Source organism: Cetorhinus maximus, chromosome 8 (genome assembly GCF_964194155.1).
Source record: "Cetorhinus maximus chromosome 8, sCetMax3.hap1.1, whole genome shotgun sequence".
Taxonomy (NCBI): Eukaryota; Metazoa; Chordata; class Chondrichthyes; order Lamniformes; family Cetorhinidae; genus Cetorhinus; species Cetorhinus maximus.
The window spans coordinates 47,567,102-47,591,165 of NC_135886.1; the positions used below are offsets into that span (position 1 = coordinate 47,567,102).

The following is a 24,064-nucleotide window of genomic DNA, read 5'->3' on the forward strand; positions in this document are numbered from 1 at the left end:
AAACATGACTACATAGGAGCAATGAGGACGACGACAGATTCATGAGGCACATGGAAAATGCTTCCTTTCTAAGGATTATAATCTTACGGAAGTATGCAATCTATGTTGTTGGGCACTGGTAAAGAGTTGTTCTGTCCAGTATAACTTTTGAAAATTATGTGGGATATGTCAAATGGCGAATTTAATAAAGAAATCTCTCAATGAAAAATTAAATGGCATTTTAAGACTTGCAATAAATAGCTTTCCCTTGTTCAAATAAATTCAGAGAGACAGATAAAAATCTCCGCTATAATTGTGTTGATCACAGTAAGGGAAGTTCCTCAATAGGGACATTAAACAGAATTGCTTCAGTTGGCTTAACAGCCCATTAACCTGCAACTATAATAATTTAAAACTGGCTGATAGCAGCATTACAACAGATTTAGTTCGATGTTGTTTGACCTTTAATTATAATCATTTATGAAATTGGAGAAAAAAGAACGGATGGACTGTTAGACAAATGGAGTATCTTACAAGCTTAGCTGCTGCCATAAAATGGATTGTGCAATGGTACGGATGTTGCACTTCCACTGTTGTAGAACCAATTAAGGCCAGTTAAATTGAAAAACAAAAATTGCAGCCATGCTCCAAAATACTGTTTGCAAACCTATATAAAAAGCTTGCAGCAGTCTCCAAAAACTACATTCAACTAATATAAAGGATTAAATCATTAAATGCCCTTGAATTTTAATTTCACAACAGCTACAAAAAGCCTTTTAGATTGAATCACAAATTGTTGCACAGAGCACTATAAAATAAGATAAATATATAATACAATCATATTCAAGAGAATGAGGGGGTGTGGAAGGGGGAGCAGAGATGGCAAAAGAATTTTGTTCAGTTATTCTGAGCTGCACCACATTTCACCTACACTGATGACTAATGCTTAAAAAGCCAAGAAATAATTTAATTTAATAATTGTAATCTATATTGAATCACTATTATTTAAAGTGAAAGAAAAGTTAGTTTAACCTCAAGATAAAGTCAAGTTAGTGAATTGTAAAATCCAAGGTTTTAAATAATAGTAATTGGGAATTAGACAGCCAATTGTAAAGTGAGCCACTCCTCCTCGTTTGACTTAACAGACCGATGTAGTTTTGACTGACCCAACACACACCAATTTGCTCTGTCTCGAAGCATTCTAGAGCTGGCCTCACTATATTTAATTCTAACTGATTAATGTGCAGGTGGACTGCTACAATGTAGGTACATACTACGATAGTATGGATGCATCATGGGGAACTTCTAACTGTGAACACCAATTGGTGTTACATAAGCCTCTTTTATACTGATCTGGTTAACCTTTTATCCCTTTGTCATATTCCAAATTCCCCTTAAAGGCATCTATGTTATTCGTCTCATCTACTCCAATTGGTAGCAAGTTCCCCATTCTAATCACTCTGAGTAAATGTTTCTCCTAAATTTCCTATTGGATTTAGGAGTTATGATCCTGTATCTATGACCTCTAGGCCTGAACAACTCCTCCAGTGGAGACATTTTCTCCACATCAACCCTATCAAACCACTTTATTATTTTAAAGATATCAATCTCTGTCTTTGTTTTTTTTAAAAAGAAAAGAGCCTTCACTGATAGTAAGGCTCCCTTACTTCTGGCATCATCCTTGTAAATCTCTTTTGCACCAACTCCAATGCCTCTACACCCTTTTTGTAATTTGGAGACCAGACTGCACAATGCACTCTTAAATGCAGTCTCCCAAAAATACTTTTCTCACTAAAGAGTGGCTAGAATAGGTGTCTAGAATAGGACTGCTGTTAAAAGAAACCGGTGCCAGCCCACGTACAAAGATGCTCAAGGCCATGATTCTAACTTAGGAGTCTAGGACATTGCCATATAACATAGGATATAGCAAACACACTGTATTCAGTCTTTTGAACAGAGGCATAAACATGACTTAAAATGTCCCATATTATTTTCCTGACTGCTTAAGCTGTCGTGCCTGGTAGCTTCCACATTACTGACTGCATTTTCTAGTAAGTCTTTTGGTTGGGCACATCCGTACAATAATTAGGAAGCCACCTTGCCTCATGCCTGAAAGTCACTGGGACAACACATCAGGAGTCCACCGACTCATGAAACTACAGCCCAATATTTCTATCCTTTCATGGTGATCACGCAAACAAAACCTCTCCTGGCATGCCCTTCCCATATTCAGATTTTAATAGCTACAAACATGCATATGCATAACATTAAGTTTCTATTATGCTTTAGAAAAATATTCCCTGCCAGCAACTGGCTTTGCAGTCTTAATTTTGATTCTTGGTCACTGAGAATTTAACAGTACAGAAACACATAATTCAGCCCAACAGGTGTATGCAAGCGTTATGCTTCCCACACAACTTCTATCACCTTGCTTCATTTCACTCTCAGCAACATATCATGGGGTTAGGAGCTTAATTTTTCCACTATAGGAAGATACATCTTTTGCATCAAGGATATAATGTATTAAGATGTGGCTGCCTTACCAGTCGCTTGCTGTAAAGTAGTGCTGTGCTGCTTCCACTGGAAATGGCCCACTTGGCAAAGTTCATCACGTGCTCCACCTGCCTGGCAAGACTGGTCACATCCTGCTGCTGCTGCAGTAATTTTATCTGCCTCTCTTTTGTCACATTCTGTAGACAAAGCAGTGAAGGCCAGTCAAAGGAAGGTAATGTTCAGTAGCACTGGGATATAATCACTATGCAAACATTTATTGTATCATACCTCCAGTTGCTGCAATAGGTTTTTGCCCTTTTTGTTGATCTCATTAATGAGAGTGAAGATGGCAACTTTAATGTCATGTTCAACTTTCTTGTTCGTATCAGTTACTTCGTTTAACCTAATAACATGGAAATAAGAAACAAATGTAATCCAGGAGCAACTATCTTCTAAAATCCGATTCACATAAAATTTTAAATGTTCCTTTTCTTCACCAATACGTCAAGAACTTTGAAAGGTGATATTTACTCTCACACAACAATTTGCAACTTGCATTTATGTACTTTAATGTAGCAGAATGTCCTAAGGTGCTATTATAAAACAAAATTTGACATTAAGCCATGCAAGGAGCTATTAGGGCCAGTGACCAAAAGCTTGGTCAAAGAAATAGGTTGTAAGGAGCATCTTAAAGGACAGGAGAGAGGCAGAGGCATTTAGGGAGGGAATTTGAGAGCTCCTTCTTTGGCAGCTGAAGACATGGCCATCAATGGTGGAGAAATTAAAATTGAGGATGCTCAAGAGGCCAGAATTGAAGGAGTTCAATACTTTGCAGGGTTGTATGGCTGGCGGAGATTACAGAGCTAGGGAGGGATGAAACAATTAAAAGGTTTGAAAACAGGTTGAGCATTTTAACATCCAGGTATTGCTTAGCCAGGTGTCAACCTAATCTAGTAAGCATAGGGACGCTGGGTGAATGGGGAATGGTCCACAAAGTTTTGGATGACCTCAAGTGGAGTATAGAACATGAGGGGCTGACCAGGAAGTGTAGAAAAGCCAAGTCTAGAGATAACAAAGATACAAATGATGGTTTCAGCTGCAGTTGACCTGAGGAAAGGATGGAGTCAGGTGGTGTTACAGAAGTAGAAATAGACAGCCAGAGTCATAGTGCAGATGTGTTCCTGAAAGCTCATCTTGGGGTCTAATGTGCAATGCGTCATAATGCTTTACAGATAAAACGTGGCAAATATTCAAAGTTGAAAGCTTACTTTCAAGCTAGATGAGAAAAAGCCAAGTGAGTAAAACCTCAGCTTGAGAGTTATCCAAATACCTATATGGCTATAAAAACAAAAAACTACTGCGGATGCTGGAAATCCAAAACAAAAACAGAATTACCTGGAAAAACTTAGCAGGTCTGGCAGCATCGGCGGAGAAGAAAAGAGTTGACGTTTCGAGTCCTCATGACCCTTCAACAGAACTGAGTGATATTAGGAGAGGGGTGAAATATAAGCTGGTTTAAGGTGGGGTGGTTGTAGGGACAAGCAAGCAGTGTTAGGAGCAGATAATCAAAAGATGTCACAGACAAAGAAACAAAGAAGGTGTTGAAGGCGGTGGTATTATCTAAACGAATGTGCTAATTAAGAATGGATGGCAGGACACTCAAGGTACAGCTCTAGTGGGGGTGGGGTGGAAAGACTGAGGAGAAAGAAAGAGAGGAAGTGAAGGGGCAGGTGTTGCATCTATTGCGTGGGCATGGGGAGATGCCATAGGTGGGGGTTGAGGAGTAGGGGTAGTCCGGGACACCCTGGTCCACTCCTCCATCACCCCCTACTCCTCAACCCCCACCTATGGCATCTCCCCATGCCCACGCAATAGATGCAACACCTGCCCCTTCACTTCCTCTCTCCTCACCGTCCAAGGGCCCAAACACTCCTTTCAAGTGAAGCAGCATTTCACTTGCATTTCCCCTAACTTAGTCTACTGCATTCATTGCTCCCAATGCGGTCTCCTCTACATTGGAGAGACCAAACGTAAACTGGGCGACCGTTTGCAGAACACCTACGGTCTGTCCGCAAGAAAGACCCAAACCTCCCTGTCGCTTGCCATTTTAACACTCCACCCTGCTCTCTTGCCCACATGTCTGTGCTTGGCTTGCTGCATTGTTCCAGTGAAGCCCAACGCAAACTGGAGGAACAGCACCTCATCTTCCGATTAGGCACTTTACAGCCTTCCGGACTGAATATTGAATTCAACAACTTTAGATCTTGAACTCCCTCCTCCTTCCCCACCCCCTTTCTGTTTCTTCCCCCCCACTTTTGTTTTTTTCCAATGATTTATATAGATTTTTCTTTTCCCACCTATTTCCATTATTTTTAAATCTATACCTTTAATGCCCTGCCAGTCTTTCCACCCCACCCCCACTAGAGCTGTACCTTGAGTGTCCTGCCATCCATTCTTAATTAGCACATTCGTTTAGATAATATTACCGCCTTCAACACCTTCTTTGTTCCTTTGTCTGTGACATCTTTTTTTGATTATCTGCTCCTATCACTGCTTGCTTGTCTCTACAACCACCACCCCCCCCACCCCCTCTCCCCCCACCCCCCCCATCTTAAACCAGCTTATATTTCACCCCTCTCCTAACATCACTCAGTTCTGTTGAAGGGTCATGAGGACTCGAAACGTCAACTCTTTTCTTCTCCGCCGATGCTGCCAGACCTGCTGAGTTTTTCCAGGTAATTCTGTTTTTGTTTTGTACCTATATGGCTCCCTTGTTTAGCAAATAAAAATCCATTTTTTTTTTTTTAGGTGTCACTGGCTAAGGCCAGCTTTTATTGCCCAACTAATTGCCCTTGAGAAGGTGCTGAGCTGCCTTCTTGAATTGCCGCAATCCATGTGGTGTAGGTACACCCACAGTGCTGTTAGAAAGGGAGTTCCAGGACTCTGGCTCAGCAACAGTGAAGGAATGGCGATATATTTCCAAGTCAGGATGGTCAGTGGTTTGGAGGGGAACTTCCAGGTGGCGGTGTTCCCATGTATCGGCTGCCCTTGTCCTTCAAGGTGGGAGCAGTTATGGGTGTAGAAGGTGCTCTCTAAGGAGCCTTGGTAAGATCCTGCAGTGCATCTTGTGGTTGGGGCCCCAATCTAACAGACTGCTTTGTCCTGGGTGGTGTCAAGCTTCTTGAGAGTTGTTGGAGCTGCACTCATCCAGGCAAGTGAAGAGTATTCCATCGCACTCCTGTCTTGGGCCCTGAGTTTTTTTCATTTTTAAAAATAATCTTTAAAATGATCAACCTAAACAGAGTTGGTGTATTTGGTGACCGCTTTCATGCCTTCAGAGATGGCATGTTTGGCCAGTTCCCCTGGCAGCTGACGGTGCTCTGGGTCTCTCTCGCTAAGATGGTGTGATGCCTGTTGTAGTGAATGAGGTGATGGCCTAGGAGGCAGTGCACTCGAAAATGTCGACAATGAAGGAATTCATTGCACCCATGGCCTTGCATGAGATCCTGGTGGAAGGGTGGACCTGGGTCAACAATCTGTGCACGTAAGTGGAACAGCTCTGCTTGTGAGATTTCCTCCACTTGTTGGGCAGCTTTTTGGTGACTTTAATCAGCAGCTGCTTCGCGCTTTGTGGGAAGCACTGTCCTTAGCCACAGCCGCCACCTCAGGCATTCCACTCGACTTGACCAACGTGCCATGTAGATGTGGACAGCTTTGGGGAGTCAGGAGTTGAATTACTTGCCACAGGATTCCTAGCCTCTGACCTGCAGTTGTAGCCACAGTATTTATATGGCTAGTCCAGTTCAGTTTCTGGTCAATGGTAACCCCCCAGGGTACTAATAGTGGGGGATTCAGTGATGGTAATGCCATTGAATGTCAAGGGCGATGACTGGATTCTTGTTGGAGATGGTCATTGTCTGGCACTTGCGTGGCATAAATGTTACTTGCCACTTGTCAGCCCAATCCTGGATGTTGTCCAGGTCTTGCTGCATTTGGACATGGACTGCTTCAGTGTCTTAGCAGTCACAAATGGTGAACATTGTGCAGTCATCAGCGAACATCCCCACTTCAGACCTTATGATGGAAGGTCATTGATGAAGCAGGTGAAGATAGTTCAGCCTTGGATACTACCCTGAGGAATTCCTGCAGTGATGTCCTGGAACTGAGATGATTGACCTCCAACAACCACAACCATCTTCCTTTGAGATAGGTATGACTCCAACCAGCAGACAGTTTCCCCCGATTCCCATTGACCCCAGTTTTGCTAGGGCTCCTTTAAGTCACACTTGGTCAAATGTGGTTTTGAGGTCAAGGGCAGGCACTCTTACTTCATCTCTGGAGTTCAGCACTTTTGTCCATGTTTGAACCAAGGCTGTAATGAGGTCAGGAGCCGAGTGGCCCTGGCAGAACCCAAACATAGCGCCAGTGAGGTTATTGTTAAGCAAGTGTCACTTGATAGCATGGTTGATGACCTCTTCCATCACTTTACTGATGGAAGAGTAGACTAATGGGGCAGTAATTGGCCAGTTTGGATTTGTCCTGCTGTGTGTATAGGACATACTTGGGCAATTTTCAACATTGCCAGGTAGATGCCAGTGTTGTAGCTATACTAGAACAGGTTGGCTAGGGGCATGGCAAGTTCTGGAGCACAAGTCTTCAGCGCTATTGCCAAATATTGTCATGGCACATTGCCTTTGCAGCATCCAGTACCTTCAACAGTTTCTTGATATCATGTGGAGTGAATCGAATTGACTGAAGATCTGCATGTAATGCAGGGTACCTCTGGAAGAGGCAGAGATGGATCATTCAAGGCACCTCTGACTGAAGACTGTTGCAAATGCTTCAGCCTTACATTTTGCAATGATATGCTGGACTTCACCCATCATTGAGGATGGGGATATTTGTGGAGCCTCCTCCTCCAGCGAATTGCTTAATTGTCCACTATTATTCACGACTGGATGTGGCAGGACTGTAGAGCTTAGATCTGTTGGTTGTGGAATTGCTTAGCTCTGTCGCTTGCTGCTTATCCTGGTTGGCACACAAGTAGTCCTGTGTTGTAGCTTCACCAGGTTGACACCTCACTTTTAGATATGCCCTCCTGCACTCTTCATTGAACCAGGATTGATCCCTTGGCCTGGTGGTAATGGGGATATGCTGGGCCACGAGGTTACAGATTGTGGTTGAATACAATTCTGCTTCTGCGAATGACCCATAGCGCCTCATGGATGCCCAGTCTTGGCTTGCTAGATCTGTTCTAAATATATCCCAATTAGCATAGTAGGCGTGCCACACAACATAGAGGGTATCCTCAATGTGGAAACGGGACTCTGTCTCCGCAAGGACTGTGCGGTGGTCACTCTGACTGATACTGCCATGGACAGATGCATCTGCAGCAGGCAGGTTGGTGGGGATGAGGTCAGTATGTTTTTTCTGTCTTGTTGGTTCCCTCACCACCTGCCGCAGACCCAGTCTAGCAGCTATGTCCTTTTGGACTCGGCCAATTTGGTCTGTACTGGTGCTACCGAGCCACTCTTGGTGATGGACATTGAAGCCCCCCATCCAGTATACATTCTGCACCCTTGCCACCCTCAGTGCATTCCTCCAGCTGAGGGGAGAATGGTACATGGTAATCAGCAGGAGGTTTTCTTGCCCATGTTTGACCTGATGCCATGAGACTTCATGTGGTCCGGAGTTGATGTTGAGGACTCTGAGGGCAACTCCCTCCCCATTGTATACCACTGTGCTGCCATCTCTGTTGGGTCTGGGACAAATCCAGGGGTGGTGATGGTGTCATCTGGGACATTTTCTGTAAGGTACGATTCCGAGAGTATGACTATGGCAGGCTGTTGCTTGACAAGACAAGAGTGAGACAACACTCCCAATTTTGACACAAGCCCCCTGTTGTTGGTACGGGTGACTCTTCAGGTTGCCAGGGCTACCATTGTTGTTTCCCGTGCCTGGTCGATGCTGGGTGGCCCATGCAGTTTCATTCCATTTAAGCTTTTTTGCAGTTTGATACAACGGAGTGACTTGCTAGGCCATTTCAGAGGGCACGTAAGAGTCAACTGCTTTGCTGTGGATCGGAGTTACATGTAGGCCAGACCAGGTAAGGATGGCAGATTTCCTTCATGAACCAAATGGGCTTTTACAACAATCGACAATGGTTTTCATGGTCAGCATTAGACTTTTAATTGCAGATTTTTATTCAATTCAAATTCCACCATCTGCCATGGTGGGATTCAACCCAGAGCATTACCCTGGGTCTCTGGATTACTAGTCCAGTTACAATACCACTGTGCCACTGCCTCCTCCCACATTCTATATAATAGAATAAGGCTATTTTACCTGAACAGGTAATAACCTAGACATTGCACCATGAAAAAAAATCACATCTCAACATCACATATTCTTATCCTGCTCTACTATGAATGCTTCCTTCATAGTTACGTCTGAAGGATTTAGCACTTATCAGAGGTTACAGCACCAATTTGACCCAACCACAGTGTTGGTGTTTTTCTCCACGACGCTTAGTTTAATCCAACCCTCTGTTGCACTCGCTATTCCCTTTAATATTCTACTCTTTTAAGCATCTAATTTAATTCTAAAAAGATGTGACTGCACTAATCACTTGCAACAGAAAATTTCAATCACCTTATGCAAACGTTTTTCTCTAACCTCTAATTCTCTTTGGAAGAAAATTGTGGGTGGTGTAAAATGTGCTGCCTATTTACTATCACCACTTTTGCATTACTATCAAAGACCAAGTATGAGTTGCTTGTTGGCATTATTGTTGATTCTTACCTTCACTCTACTGATGATTGGGAGGCAACTAACAGGACAGACACCAAGTGGCAAGGTCAGAGAATGAATTAGGACTGAGCTTGGCTCCTGTGGCTGAAGACACTTGCATACATTTTAACTATAGTTTTTGGTACATCAATGCAGGACCCCACCCTGTTTTAAGTATGAGAGGTTCATGTCCATTATCAGGCCAGCCACAAACTTTCTAGACAAGGATAAGGCTAGGGCATAGAACCCTGCTCCAATTCACTGTTCATGAAACAGCTCATCTATGCTTGGAGCCTGCTGCCTTATGGTGCTAACTGTGTGAAGGCAGATCTATATACTAACTTCCCTGGTTGCTTTTGCCAATGGTACACCCATTGTTGCTCCAGAGATAACCTTCCACCAGGTTTAGTCCCCTGGCTATCCAAGAATACGGGTCAATTGAGTGTGTTAACACTGAAACATCTAAACTGTAGGGAATGCTAAGACTGTTGTCTCAAATTCACTATACATTCTGATGAGTTTTCCCTGCAGTCCACTGTACACTGATAACTACCTCTGTGTTGTTAAGCAAAGTTTCAAGGCTGCATTGCCTGCTTGAGTGCTACTGGTTGGATAAAATTATACACTGAAGGCTGAATGCTGATGTCCAATTACACCTCCCATTTCCCTTATTATTTATAACCTAAAAGAACATGGAGTTTGCCCATAAACACATCCTTGAAAAAAATTGTTCGTAAGGTTTGGGTGACAGTAGCAAGGCAGTAAGGAGGGCATTAAAAATCAAGTATGCAGTGTGGGACTGGAGCCACATGTAGTATCAGGCTGGTTAGAGGTTGCAAGTTTTCTTCCCTTAAGGATATTAAGTAGTAAAATTAAATTTTTCAAGACACTAACTTTCCAGATTAATGTTTCTGACTGCAACTTGTGAATTACCAGATTTATTGAATTCAATTCCACAATTTGCTATGGTGGAATATGAAATCATGACCTTTGGGCTATATCGAAAGACATAACGACTCATAACTCAAAAACTAACCCCATAACCCTGATAACATCCAGTGAATCTGACAGCACCTTTTTCATTGCTATAAATCCAAAAAGATCCACATTAATAAAGGAGAGCAAAACTCAAACAAAGGAGTAATAAACTAAATATTTTCTGTAGTCACAATTGTATCGTACAACATTGTAATGCTGCAACACCTTACACTGCCCAAGATTTCTCTCAGGCCTAAATTGACAAATTTGGTGTTTTTCCTTCAATCTTGGTTACTCCGCAGAGTACAGGGTTTCTATTGCTTTTAGGCAATAAACTGGGTTTTGATAAACTTCCAACTGACCCTAGTTTTTTTACTTCAGCATCCACAGTTCTATACCAACTGTTTTTGGTCTATTTGGGCCTTTTCTCCGGAGATTCCATTTACACAAGTTTGGGGTTTTCTGACACGTCCAATCGAATACCATTTTCTCAATTTTATTTGCAACTCAGTCCTCTCCTGCTCAATATTTATCCACATAATCTGTTCCTCCCAATGGTTCATTGGGTTTATCTAGAAAAACATTTCAGTTTGACACCTGCTGTACTCAAGTTAGCTAATCTTAGCCACACAAGCAGGATTTAAAAACTGAACTCTGCATGCTTTAGGGAGGGCAAAACTAGTGAAATTTGCATGCAACACCAGTTAAGAACAGGATCGAGCTTGTCTGTGATCTCTCTCCCTTATAATTAAAGAGCCTGCACAAGCACATTGTGAAGGGTCACACATGAATACAATACTGAGAGGTGCTGGGGGTGGTGGTAGTGACAGGTACTGGTGCAATCATACTCCAGAAGTTGCCACCTTCTGAAGATTGCAAAATCCTTGTAAAGCTAACTGGGTCAGAATCCAATAAAGTACATACTGTGTAATTCAAAACAAAACAAATTTTAATTGTACTATACCTAGATTCAGGGCAAATATGAAACATACTCAGCACCGGTTTTCTGTATTATGATTCAGTAACTGGTAATAATTAAGCAGCTTTCATGATAAGATGTATGTATAACCTCTGCAGTAGCAAATAGGAGTTAAAAGATACAAAACATTATTTTGTTATTGATGAGTTCTAATGTTTTGATACGCATAATTCAGAAATATGCTGTTGCTTTGTGCAAGTCTTCCAAATGAAACTGGCAGCCACGTGGTCATTAATGATAGCTGTATAATCAATTTTGATAATCAGTAGACTGTAGCCAAACCAGAGTAGTAGAGAAAGGCCATTTTTACCTATTTTTTCTTTGAGTGTGGGATGGATAGGGATAAAAGAGTGGCACATCTCATGCTTGTTTAACTGATAGCTGGGAAAGGGAAAGCATAGGGAGTATTTGAGGTGAATAGTATAGCTGCACTGAAGGTGGAGCTAGAAAAGCATATCAGAGAAGGGAATTGAGGGTTATGCTGATAAGAGTTAGATGAGCAAGGCTTAAGTGGAACATAAGCTGGTTGTATATTCTATGAACCAGAAAGTACATTTTTCACAAGTGGTTGCAAGCATAAAAATAACTTCTGAGCATTATGCCAAAGACAAAATTGCATGCCAAGCATTTACTCAAATCAGGAAACACTAGTTTTGGGAGAGTAAGTAATTAAGGCGGCAAATGGCATGTTAGCCTTTATTGCAAGGGTATTGGAGTACAGGATTGAAGAAGTCCTGCTACAATTGTACAGGGTTTTGGTGAGACCACATCTGGAGTACTGTGTGCAGTTTTGGTCTCCACATTTAAGAAAGGGTATACTTGCATTGGAGATGGTACAGTGAAAGCTCACTAAATTGGCCCCTGGGATGAGGAGATTATCCTACGAAGAGACACTTAGTAAATTGGGCCTATATTCTCTGGGGTTTAGAAGAATGAGGGGTGATCTCATTGAAACATAGAAGATTCTGAAGGGGCTTGATAGGATGGATGCTGAGAGATTATTTCCACTGGCTGGGGAATCTAAAACAAGGGGACACAGTCTCAGGATAAGGGGCAAATCACTTAGGACTGAGATGAGGCAAAATTACTTCACTCAAAGGATTGTTAATCTTCGGAATTCTCTACCCCAGCGAGCTGTGGATACTCCATTATTTAATATATTTAAAGCTGGTATAGATAGATTTTTGGTCTCTCAGGGAATTGAGGAGTAGGGGGAGCAGGCAGGAAAGTGGAGTTGAAACCCAAGGTCAGCCATGATCATACTGAATGGCAGAGCAGGCTCGATGGGCCATGTGGTCTACTCTTCCTCCTATTTGTGTTCATGGGAGACTTGTCAAGCAAATTATAGCATTTGCAAACCAGTAGCAAAACCTTCTTGCGATAACAGTTTTAAGAAACAAATCTGTATCCATGTATGGATAAAAACAGTTACTGGAGACAGTAATACATGCGCCATTTCAAATTGTTGAAACTTATTCTAAAAGCATCAAGTTCCTGATATGATAATTGAAATAAAAATCAAATTAGGGTACCATCACATGGCTGTGCTCTATTCACTAAGTTGAACATACCTGTTCTGCACTTGACTAGCTGCGTACTGCACGTAATTCTTCTTTTCTTGAAGCTTGGCCATTAAAGTCTCAATAATAACTTTTTGGTTCTGAAATGCTTCTTCTAAAAATTGGTATCTGCAAAGCAAAGAAAATCTGGATGAATTTAACGCAAATCACCAGTGAAACTGTTCTTAAGTTTATGTCCTCACAAAACCTGTCTTAAGGTCAGAAAGGTGAATCAGCAAAAATCTAAATTCCTTGATTACGCTCTTGCATGATACCTCAGCTGACATTTTACATATTTGGTTTCAATGCTTACAAGTGTCTTTTTTGTTATAGTGGGGAAAATAACAATTCTAGCCTTGCAAGAAAGAACTTTATCACTCTTGTGATCTTGGCTAAATAAAGAATAAGTTTACATTTATATACCAACTCTCAAACTCAGGGCACTCCACAAGTGTTTCACAGCTAATGATGTATACTCACTGTCGTAACGTAAGCAAACGTGATGCCAATTTGCAAACAGCAAGGTCCCACAAACAGTGAGATGAATGATCAGGTCATGTTTTTTTAGTGACTTTGGTAAAGGTATAAATGTTGACCAGGATATCAGGAGAACCCCCAACCACTCTTCTTCAAATAGCGCAACAGAGTTTTTTACATCTGCCCTAAAGAATAGACTGGGCTTCAGTTTAGCGTCTCGCTTAAAAGATGGCACCTTTGCCGCTAGAGCACGCTCAGTAGTGCAATGCAGTGTAAAAGTATATAGTTCAGAACAAGTTTAACTACCTAAAACCAAATACCCACCCCAATAAACAACTGCCCTGTAAGAGATCACCTTGTTATTAACCTACTTGCAGTCAATCTTAAAAAGTCATTGCAGTGGGTGAAATTGTATATAGTTTCCTCAATTGTATTAACAGTAAAAGGTGAACTATTTAATTCCCATGAAAATCCTCCCAAGTATAATTACGGCAGTATATCTGGAGTTAAACAGGATGTTAACATTGTTAAAATTTACACAAATTGTACTAACTGGTTTACAGACAAAAGCCTTGAATTTTTATTATTTTATTTAACTTGTTTATGCGAATGTCATTGGCAAGGCAGTATTTGCTTTTCAGCCCTTGATGAAATTGTGGTATTAACAGCCAACCATACAATGTAGCACTGCAGTCAAATGTAAGCCAGAGCAAATTGTGGCACTAAGTCTCTTTCCTGAAGGGCAGTGAATCTGTAGGGTTTTTACAATAATCCGGAAGCTTTCATGGTCAGCTGCTCTGATGTCCATGATCTCTAGTTTATTTTACACTAGCACCATTTATACTTTTATCAAGTTTGTTCTCCATCTTAGTATCAAAATTAAGAAAATATTACACTCTCAATTTCAGTGCTTCACATTCAGCACGGTGTTTTTTGGAGGGGGGGGGGGGGGGCAGGGTGGGATTTCAGCTTTGATCCTAACAACGCTGTAACAGACAGTTGTTACACCCAATTTGTGAATCTGCCCATTTTATAAAGTGGACACTGGTAGAATCTAATTCATGAACTGGGCAAACCCATTGCACAGATCATGAAATAGGCAGTTTGACTGCACATTTCATGAAATGGTCAGTGCTATGTGCGAGTTTTAAAATCTGATTCATGGAATTGTTGCTGACATCTGTTGCAGTATACAAGCTTAACATCATGTACTAAGCTGCTCAATAACAGCATGAACATTGTAAATTTGGGAAAGCAAGTTTGTTTACAAAAGTGGCTGGAAGGTGTAAAATTTAAAATTTCAAAAGGACCAGTTCACATCTGCCTATTTGACTTCAAAGGCTCACACAGGTGATGGAAGGTGTGAAATGCCATGTAGATGTGAAAGGTAATTGTTTATACCTTCCTATTTGACTTGGCTCAAACACCAGGCAATGGAAGGTGCGTAATTTCATGCTAGAAGTGAAAATAACATGGTGTTGACTTTGGAGGCTCATATAGCAAGTAACACTTACAGTTCATTGGTGACAAGTTCATCGCCAAAGAGTCATATGGACTTGAAGTGTTAACTGTTTCTCTCTCCACAGATGCAGCCAGGCCTGCTAAGTTTTTCCAGCATTTTTTGTTCTTATTTCATCTCCTCTTTGTTGTACCCAGATGAAAATGTGGCATTCACACCTCTTGTAGAACCAGTCTATAATCATAGAAATGCTTACACCTCTAGGTGGTGTGGAGAAGGTTACCAAGAGCAATGGTATGTACATGGCCACCAAGGAAGCTGTCCTGGACATCATGTGACAAGCCCACATTGAAACTAGCCATGGTGGTGAAAAGTCAACTCACAAGAAACTCTCTCAAACATCCCAAGTTCTCTTATAGGCCAGTACATCAGTCGTTGCAAGATATGCGTAGAAAAGTATCACAGACAGGAGCCACAAACAGGAGTGATCATGTGAGACTGTGCATGCTAAAAATGTTTGTGGTGGGCCAGGCTTCCAGAGCTGTCACTGCAGTGGTAACTGCTTATCAAAGCTATGTTCCTGCTTGAAAGCTGGTCTCCACTGCATCGCTGCCTGCCACAACCACAAGTCCTGTGACAACGATGTCCAGTGCTGGTATATTCAAAATGTATGAATTGTATTTATGCTGTTTCTGTAAACATTGATGTTTGAGCTATTTGAATTGTTTGGGCGTGATCCCGAATGAAATATAACAGAACATAAACCAATGAATTTGAAATGTTTGGATGTCATAATGAATCTGAAATGTACATTGAATAAAGGCACATAAGAGTATAGTAAACAGAATTAAGTAATTATTCATAGAAGTTGACCATTTCATGAACTGGGCAAGCTTGAAAATGCCCATTTCATGAACTGGGTGGTCAAACTGCCTGTTCATGAAGTATGCAGGTAGGCTGTCCATTTCAAGAAATGGCCAATTTAACTGGCTATTTCATGAAATGGGCAGTTTCAAAAATTGGGTGTAACACAGTGACTTAGAAAACAAAGACATTGAGCTATTAGCTAATTTTTGAAAGGATAGGTACCATACTGTATTTTTTTTTATTTTAACATTTAGGCTCTAGCCATGTTAATGTTACTGGGATGTCCAAGACCTGGGTTCAGTGAAATCAGTGAAAGACTCTAAAGCATAAGTTCCTAAGAACAAAAACTACTGAAAGCTTTTAGCTTGTTGCCAGAAGGCAATTTACTACTGTATATCCATATGCATTTCTACTGGAAAGGAGTGAATTTACTTGCATCCCAGGCTTGAAGGTTTAAGTTATTTCCAGGATCCGCTAAGATTGAATTGAAAAAATCCAAATGTATCATGCAATGGGTTTATGCACTTGTTTAGAATCAGCTAATGGGTCTTTCCTAAGAAAGCTAAATAACCATGGCTGCAAGATGCCTTTATAAGGCTGCCTTATAGCTGAACGGATAAGTAATTCACTGGACTAAGATCAGCAACTGCTGTGGGATTTATCTATAGAGACCACCGTATTGCATAACTAAAGCACAAATATATGTCTTTGCATGCACAAGTATTTTGTATACCATATGACAACTCAGGAAAACTGGACTCATCAACTGATTCTACAACCTCAATTTAAAGTTACAGTCATAACAGCACAGGAGGCCATTCAGCCCATCAAGACCATGCTGGCTCTCTGTAGAGCAATCCAGTCGGTCCCTTGTAGCCATGCAAGTTTATTTCCCCTCAACTGCACTGCCATCCAATTTCTTTTTGAAATCACTGTCCACTTACACAACGCTCATAGGCAGAGTGTTGCAGGTCATTACCACTTCCGCACAAAAATATTCTTCCTCACATCCTCTCTGTATCTCTTGCCCAAAACCTTAAATCTGTGCCCCCTAATCCTTATACCATCAGCTAATGAGAACAGCTCTGCTTACCTGAACGAAACCTGTCATAATCTTGTACACCTCTATCAAATCTCCTCTCAATCTTTTGTTCCAGGAGAACAATCCCAGTTTCTTAAACCTAATCTTGTAGCTAAATTCAACCATCTCAGGGTCCATTCTGGTAAATCTCCTTTCCTAAAGTGTGGTGACCAGAACTAGATGCAATACTTTAGCTGTAGCCTAACCAGAGCTTCATAAAGGTTCATCATAGCTTTCCTCTTTTTGTATTCTATGGCTTGGATTTTGCAGTCAGCAACAAAGCTGAGGTGTTTGCTGCAGGCTAAGAGAAAACATATGACCCTACCTTTTATTCTGATCCCAGCTGACGTCACTACTGGGCGAGTCAGGTCCCAGGGTGGACCCGGCTTGATAGATCCTAACTTTTATTTTTTGTTTAGGAACCTGGGGGGTGGCTATTGAACAGTGTCACAGGAGTCAGCTGATGAACTTTTAACAAAAGCATTAAACATTTATTAAGCAAGAAAAGATGAACTATATTACAATACTCCTTCACCCGCACCTATACCTTTAGAGATATACATAGATTTGTAAAGATAACAAAGTTACAAAAGCTATCTTATACTCTAATGTCCACAATAAATACACAGTCCATGTAAACCAATAGGCGACTTGTGGGCAGACACACCACACTCAAACCAAGTGACAGATGGCACCCCAGACAGGTGCTATGGATCTCCCATCAGCTGCACCCACCCCCACCCCAAACGCTTGTCACACCATGAGCCAACCAGTCTCAGTGAATGCAATCTTTCTCCCAAGGGTTTTCAACCTCAATGCTCCGAGTACTCGCCTTGAAATTTTCTCCCAAGCTACACTTTCACTTGGATGTCTTCAACAAGGATCCACTTCTAGAGTTTCGATTTCTCCCTCTGATATTCCTCACCCACCTCACACACTCAGATATTTAGCTGTGCCAATAGAACACCACTGCTTCACACGCCCAAAGTAAGGAATCACCAACCTTTGGCTGTCTCTTCGGATCTTCTTGCAAGTCAACTTTGCCTCAATTCTGCTCCCCACAGCTTTCTCTTTAATCCTGAGCCTTTTCCACTCCTCCTTAGTTTAACTTCACTGAACAGGATCTGTTCCAGATTCCCTGTCCCTGTTCCTCGACTTAGCTGTCGACTTGGGATATTTTCCTGTCCCCCTCCTTGGCTTTGGGGCTTCATGCTTTTCTTTTGGGACTTGCTCCCTGCAGCTCCTTTCCTGCCCGCTCTGCAGTTTCTGTGGAATGGTTCTACCAACTGAACTTTTCTGTTTCCCTGTGGGCCCCCGTTGCTAGGCAACAGCACAGCGTACCCTTTGTTTTAACTTCCCTAAACCACTTCAAGGGTCAAAACATCTCATTAAAATGCAGGTATACAAACAAACTCTCAGACTTGCAGGCAACATTCTACCAGAGGAAAAACTCTAATGAAGCTAGACCCAGGTTTCACCTTTCTTAACACAAATTAAAAATATAAGTTAAATTCAAAGCTATATCTTGTTCCTAACACCCGCAAATACAAATATAAATTACTCAAAAACTCTCTCATTCCTAACACTTTCCTGTAGGCTGCAGGAATTTGCTTTCCTGGATGCAGAGTGGGTTTAACGGTTGAGTCAGCAGAGACACCAAGCAGCACACCATATTACTGGCAAAAGTCCACCATTTTGACATAAGTTGAAGACACAGCCCTCGAGGTCTGTCTTCAATTCAATGACAGGTGAATTTTTCTGGATTCTCTATATTGTTTTTCATTTGATATAGTTTTGATTACAGCTCTCAGCACCCCCTCTACTTCCTTCTGCCCACCATCAACAGCTCCAGTCCTTACCCCAGCTCCTCAAGCGCCACTATTGGAAATGTAAGGTTGGGTCAATACCTCTATTTATGAACCCCAAGATTCCATATGTTTTGCTAACTACTCTCTCAATGGGCCTCGTCACCTTCAAATATCTAGATACCCTGAATTATGCTGGAATGTGGATATCAAATTCTAAAATTGATAAACATCTCCATTTCATTGTGCTCCAGTACAAGAGACTAAAACTACCATGCTCTGATTCAAATACTGTAGAATTATGATCTATTCAGCAGATCAAAAATGATCAGCAGCAAGATAATGGGGAAGAATACAAAAAAAAATCATTGCCCACATCCTGAACTTTGAACTTAGTAATGTTGGCATGGACAGGAAAGTTAGAGTCAGAATGTGAACAGGGAGACAGAAGGGTGAAGGGGTTCCGAGCGGAGGAAAGCAAGGTGTAGGTGGACTAAGTGGAGGAGGGCAGAGGGGACTGAAGGAGGGGTTTGTGAGGGAGACCAGGGGAGTTGGCTACAGAAGAGGGAGGAAGGGTGGGGGGGGGGGGGGGGGGGGGGTTGGAAGTAGTTAGCTACAGAGTGAGAGTGGTGGGGTAGCTACAGAGCAGGGGAGGGAATCCACTATGTGGGCTTGAGATTTAAGTAAAACCATCAGATGGGAAGACACTTTTCTGACATTAAACCCTTTACACATCTTCACTGCTTCTGTGCTCTTCCTAGTCAAAATTTCAGAAGTAGCACTTAGCCTTGATGGTGTGATGAGTGACAATGGCATGGGCCCAAAGAGAATGGTGACTTTCAAAAAGTCTAAACATTGTATTTTAAAAGTTAGGGTTTGTGTCCTCATTGGATATCTGTTGAATAGGCCAATTTGTTTGCTGGTGTTATATTACATGAACAAAACAAACAAAGCCAAAAGGCTTACTGTTGTCATGAAACACACACAAGTTCAACAACTTATCCAGTGAGCAGCTGAATCACTGGGAGCAACCGGATTCTAGATTTACTCACTGGCTAAAATCAACAAATTCAGCAAAGACCAGAGTAGAAGAAATGTTGCAAATGCCTAGATATCCACACTATGCAATTGCAAGAAGGGGAGCGAGAGAGGAAGAAGAAAGTGTGTTTCATCACAAGGCCAGTTTGTCAACACCTACAGAAGTAGTTTACAGATGAATAGTGATTTCCTGGACAAATTAACAGAGAGCAGTGGTTCCTGCATAATCTGGTTCAGAGTTGACAACAGAAAGGAAGTAGAAGAAAGAATACTGATAGATTGGATTGCAATATAATTCTTGGATTCATTGCTTTTGAATATTCCCAAAAGGAACAGATTTATACCCATCAGCACCTCATGCTGGTGTTGCACAACTCAAAATATAAACAAAAGCCAAGTTGTAGGAAAAATATGTTTGTACTACTGGGTGTTAAAACAGAGTGCAGCTGCATGAATGTTTCATGCACCCACATTTATGCTTTACTTAAATCTATTGTTTCTTTTAAACTGTTGAGACAACCCAATTATGAGAACTCGCTCTCAAATCTAACAAATAACTTAAATTGCATTTATACACAATTAGTGTGTATACATTAGAGGCCTCCATGTAATATTTCAAACTTCTAACCTTCACTCAAGTATATGATTAAGTAAATGCTCAAAAGTTTGTTAGTGCCCTAAATTCCATTTAACTATGAACAGCATGAGCATAAGCCAGTCTGTTGTTTAAAACATCACTGCATGAGCAGCATTGTATTCAAGATGTCTACAGGCTATTTACATGTGTTGTGCATTTCTTTGAATAGAAATCACACATTTTCTTGCAGAGCATTTTTAGCAGAGCTACAGCATTGGTGCCAGCCAGGTAATATCAGCAAGGACTTAATTCATATCTCCTGGCTAGAAGGGAGCTTTGCACATGCAAGCTTCCATGACAAGTGTTTAATTTTTAAATGCAAAGACTACCAACTGGAAAATCCAGCTTTTCATAATACTTAAGATCTAAGTAACTTTTAGAAGTGAATCCTGAGCATTTTTGAATACTCTGCTGACATTTCACAGTATGGCTATATTACATGCAAATTCAAATTCAAGCATGCAAGACCTTTGTAACTCCATTTTACTGCCACTTTTGACACTTCTAGCCAGAAATGCAGCAATGTTACAACTAACCCCGCCCCACTCACCCACCCACCCCTAAATGGTTTAATTGAGGCAGGAAATGGGAATGCCTACAAAATTAATATATACACAACTTTGCCAATACATTTGTTACACATCATTTTTGTGATGAGTTCTTCTAAAACTGAACAGCTATTTTCTCAAAATGTCACATTTTTGGATAGCAGTCCTCTGAACCACCATGTCCTTACTCCCAAAGATGATGAGATTCACATCTAATAACAGCAAAGCCTCAACTACCTGAACAGTTACCCACAGGGGTATGGGCAAGGAAAGAAAATAACTTGCATTTAAATAGTGCCTTTCAAAACATCAGGACTTTCTAAAACACTTCACAATCAATGAAATACTTTTGAAAAACGCATGTGGAGAAACTAAGGTGACTAGTTGACTGTGTTATAGGCAACTGTCATGAGAGGAATGCACCAAACCATTACTTAATGGAATCAGACAAGACCCATGTACAACATCAAGTTCTCTGCAAATCTTTTTTCAGTTCAAGGATAACTTGCAAAATGGAAAAAAGTGCAAGGGAAGCCATACATGTACAACTTCTCCACTTTGAGCAGAACACTCCTTCTAGTAGGACCTAGATGATCAGCCAATTTCTAGTACGAAGGAATTTCCTTCACTAGGATGGGTTATTAATGTTTCCATTCAATTATTAACAGCTTTTCCTCCATAAATTGCACAAACAACTTCTTGTCGCCACTCGTTTCAGCCACCGAGTGCCCACATCAGTTATCACACCATTAATATTTTTACCTAAACCAGGAACTGTAACTAAAATGTCAAAAAATGAAGTTCATCATATGTGCCAGCTTTCACTTTGTAAAATTTAGCCTGATGGCTTGAGCAAGGTGCTTCTTCCATTTACAGTTAATGTTTATACCAGTCTGGTAGGTACTTACCAGAGCCCCTTCCTGAGCTAGGATAATAGTTTATGCATTTACAAGATTTCTCATGCAATTCGATGAAGCTTTATTTCAAACAGTCGATATGGACTGGGGAGTAGCCAGGGGAGATCCCTGCAGCACAGGAAAAGGGGTTTTTTGGGGCACTCTCAGAAATCACTCTCACGCAATTTTTTCCCCATGATCTCATGGGAGTCCCCCCCTCCCCTCCCCTCCTAATTTGAGGATTACCAGAGATCCTGTCACCACTTCACAGCACTTTCTGAACTGAATGCCATCAGGGCTCCATAGATCAATCCTGCAAACTAAGAATTTTTCAAAAATTAAACTGTAAGGAAGCGCCTTAGCTAGTCTGGTCTTGAGTCAGCTGATCTCAGCTTAGGAACAATGCAATTAGTTTCATCACCCCTGGGTTATGGAAAGGAAAATAAAAGTAGCTAGAACATTCTTGCTTCTGACCCTTGCTACAAGATACGTATTGTGAACATTAGTTGTGGCTAAAATTAGGCTTGGCTATGGTAGTCTGCAAAAGTCAATAGGCTGCTGACAGACACCATCCAGACTCACATGAAAATAGACACTTGGGTGAAGAACTGGTGGGGCTGATGTGCAAACATATGCTAGCAAGATTCAAGAAAGGGAATCTGGGAAAATTGTTCGTGTTTCTATGAAAATATAAATAAATAAATCATAACTGAGATTCTTGGATCCAGGTAAATTCCAGTAAACCTACAGTGCATTGCCTCAAAGGTCAATATGTCCCTCTAAAGGTGTGGTGCCCAAAACTGCTTGGAGTACTCCAGGTATTTGTGTAGCTGAAACACAACTTCTACCTCCATTTATAAGGGACAATGAAAAAGCTACTCAATTAGTTCTCTTTAGAGATTACCTTTAAATTTAAAAATATTTAGCCAAGAACCTCAAAACGTACAAAGAATATGAAAGGGAGGCTCAGTGGTACACAGGACAATAAAACAGTAAATCCCCAAGTCTGCTCCCACACTTCATGGTTGAGCTGCAACCTAACTCTGTATATCCATCTTTGCCCAGTATTCCTTCATACCTTTGATTAATACAAGTCTATCAATGTCAGTTTTAAAATTTATAATTGACCTAACATCAACTACCATTTCTGGAAAAGTTCCAAGCTTCCATCACCTTTTGTGTGTAGAAATGTTTCCTAATTTTACTCTTGAAAGGTCTGACTCTAATTTTTAAACTATGTCCTAAACCCCCCCAGAAGAAATACTCTCTCCATCTACTCTATCTGTTCCCCTTCAAACCTTGAAAACTTTGGTCAAATCACCACCAAACCTTCTAAAGCCCAGGGAATACACTCCTAGTGTGCAAGGTCGCTCATAATTGAGATTCTTGGATCCAGGTAAATTCCAGTAAACCTACAGTGCATTGCCGCAAAGGCCAATATGTCCCTCTAAAGGTGTGGTGCCCAAAACTGCTTGGAGTACTCCAGGTGTGGTTTAATCAGGTATTTGTGTAACTGAAACACAACTTCTACCTCCATACATATTCTAGGCTTCAAAATATAAAGACCAGGATTCCAACAGCTTTTTTTTATTATTTTCTCTACCTGTAAATGTCATTTTAATGATGTAACTGGACCTCTAAATCTCTTTGGAGCTCCACTGTTTTGAGCTTTTCACCATTTAGAAAGTACCCTGGGCTATTATTTTTAGGTCCAAAGTGGATGACCTGATATTTCCTATATTGAAATCTATTTGCCACAGTTTCACCCATTCACTCACTCAATATCACTTTGTAATTCTATTCTTCCACCTGCACGTCATCGACAAACTGTGTGCGGCTCTCTTTTTCATCAGCCAAGTCATTAATCAATAATGAATATTTGAGGTTCCAACACAGGTCCTTGGGAGCCCCACTAGACGTATTCTGGCAATTAGCAAACCTGCCCATTATCTCTACTTTGCAATTCCCAACGCGGTTAATAGCTTACCTTCAATTTCATAATTTGATCTAAGTCTTTTATGAAGGACTTTATCAAATTCCTTCAGGAAATCCATATAAAAATCATCCATAGACATTTGTCTACTACTTTGGTCACCTCCTCAGAAAACGCAATCAAGATTGCCAGGCATGATCTACCCTTTACAAATTCATGCTGGTTCTCTCGGATCAATTGAAAATTTTCAAGGTATTCAGTCACTCCTTTCCTCAATTTCTATCACTTGTTAAATGAGTGAGTGTCCCTAATAAAAACACTACCATCACTGGCTGGCATATATGCATCACACATGCTTTCAGCTAAAAGTTTTAGCTCCATTAAGTTTTTGTAAACAAGTTAAACATCTTGTCTTTCACATGCCCTGTGAGAAAACAGATGTCTCCACAATATGTTATATCATCATGATGAACAAGGAGACTGGAGTTCAACACACACAAAATGCAATTAACTGATGACTCCCAAGCATGCTATTCATTTGCATGA

General features: G+C 41.1%; 1 protein-coding gene across 4 annotated transcripts in view; it reads right to left on the bottom strand.

Annotated features, from left to right (window-relative positions):
• Positions 1-24,064, bottom strand: part of trim33 (tripartite motif containing 33) — a 182,514-nt gene that overhangs the window by 50,008 nt on the left and 108,442 nt on the right. For all 4 annotated transcript variants that reach the window (XM_078546786.1, XM_078546787.1, XM_078546789.1 and 1 more), the window contains exons 5-7: positions 12,790-12,906; positions 2,761-2,875; positions 2,523-2,669 (exon numbers count right to left, since the gene is read on the bottom strand). In XM_078546786.1, the coding sequence (XP_078402912.1) occupies positions 2,523-2,669; positions 2,761-2,875; positions 12,790-12,906 (379 nt within the window). The remainder of the gene's footprint in view (positions 1-2,522; positions 2,670-2,760; positions 2,876-12,789; positions 12,907-24,064) is intronic.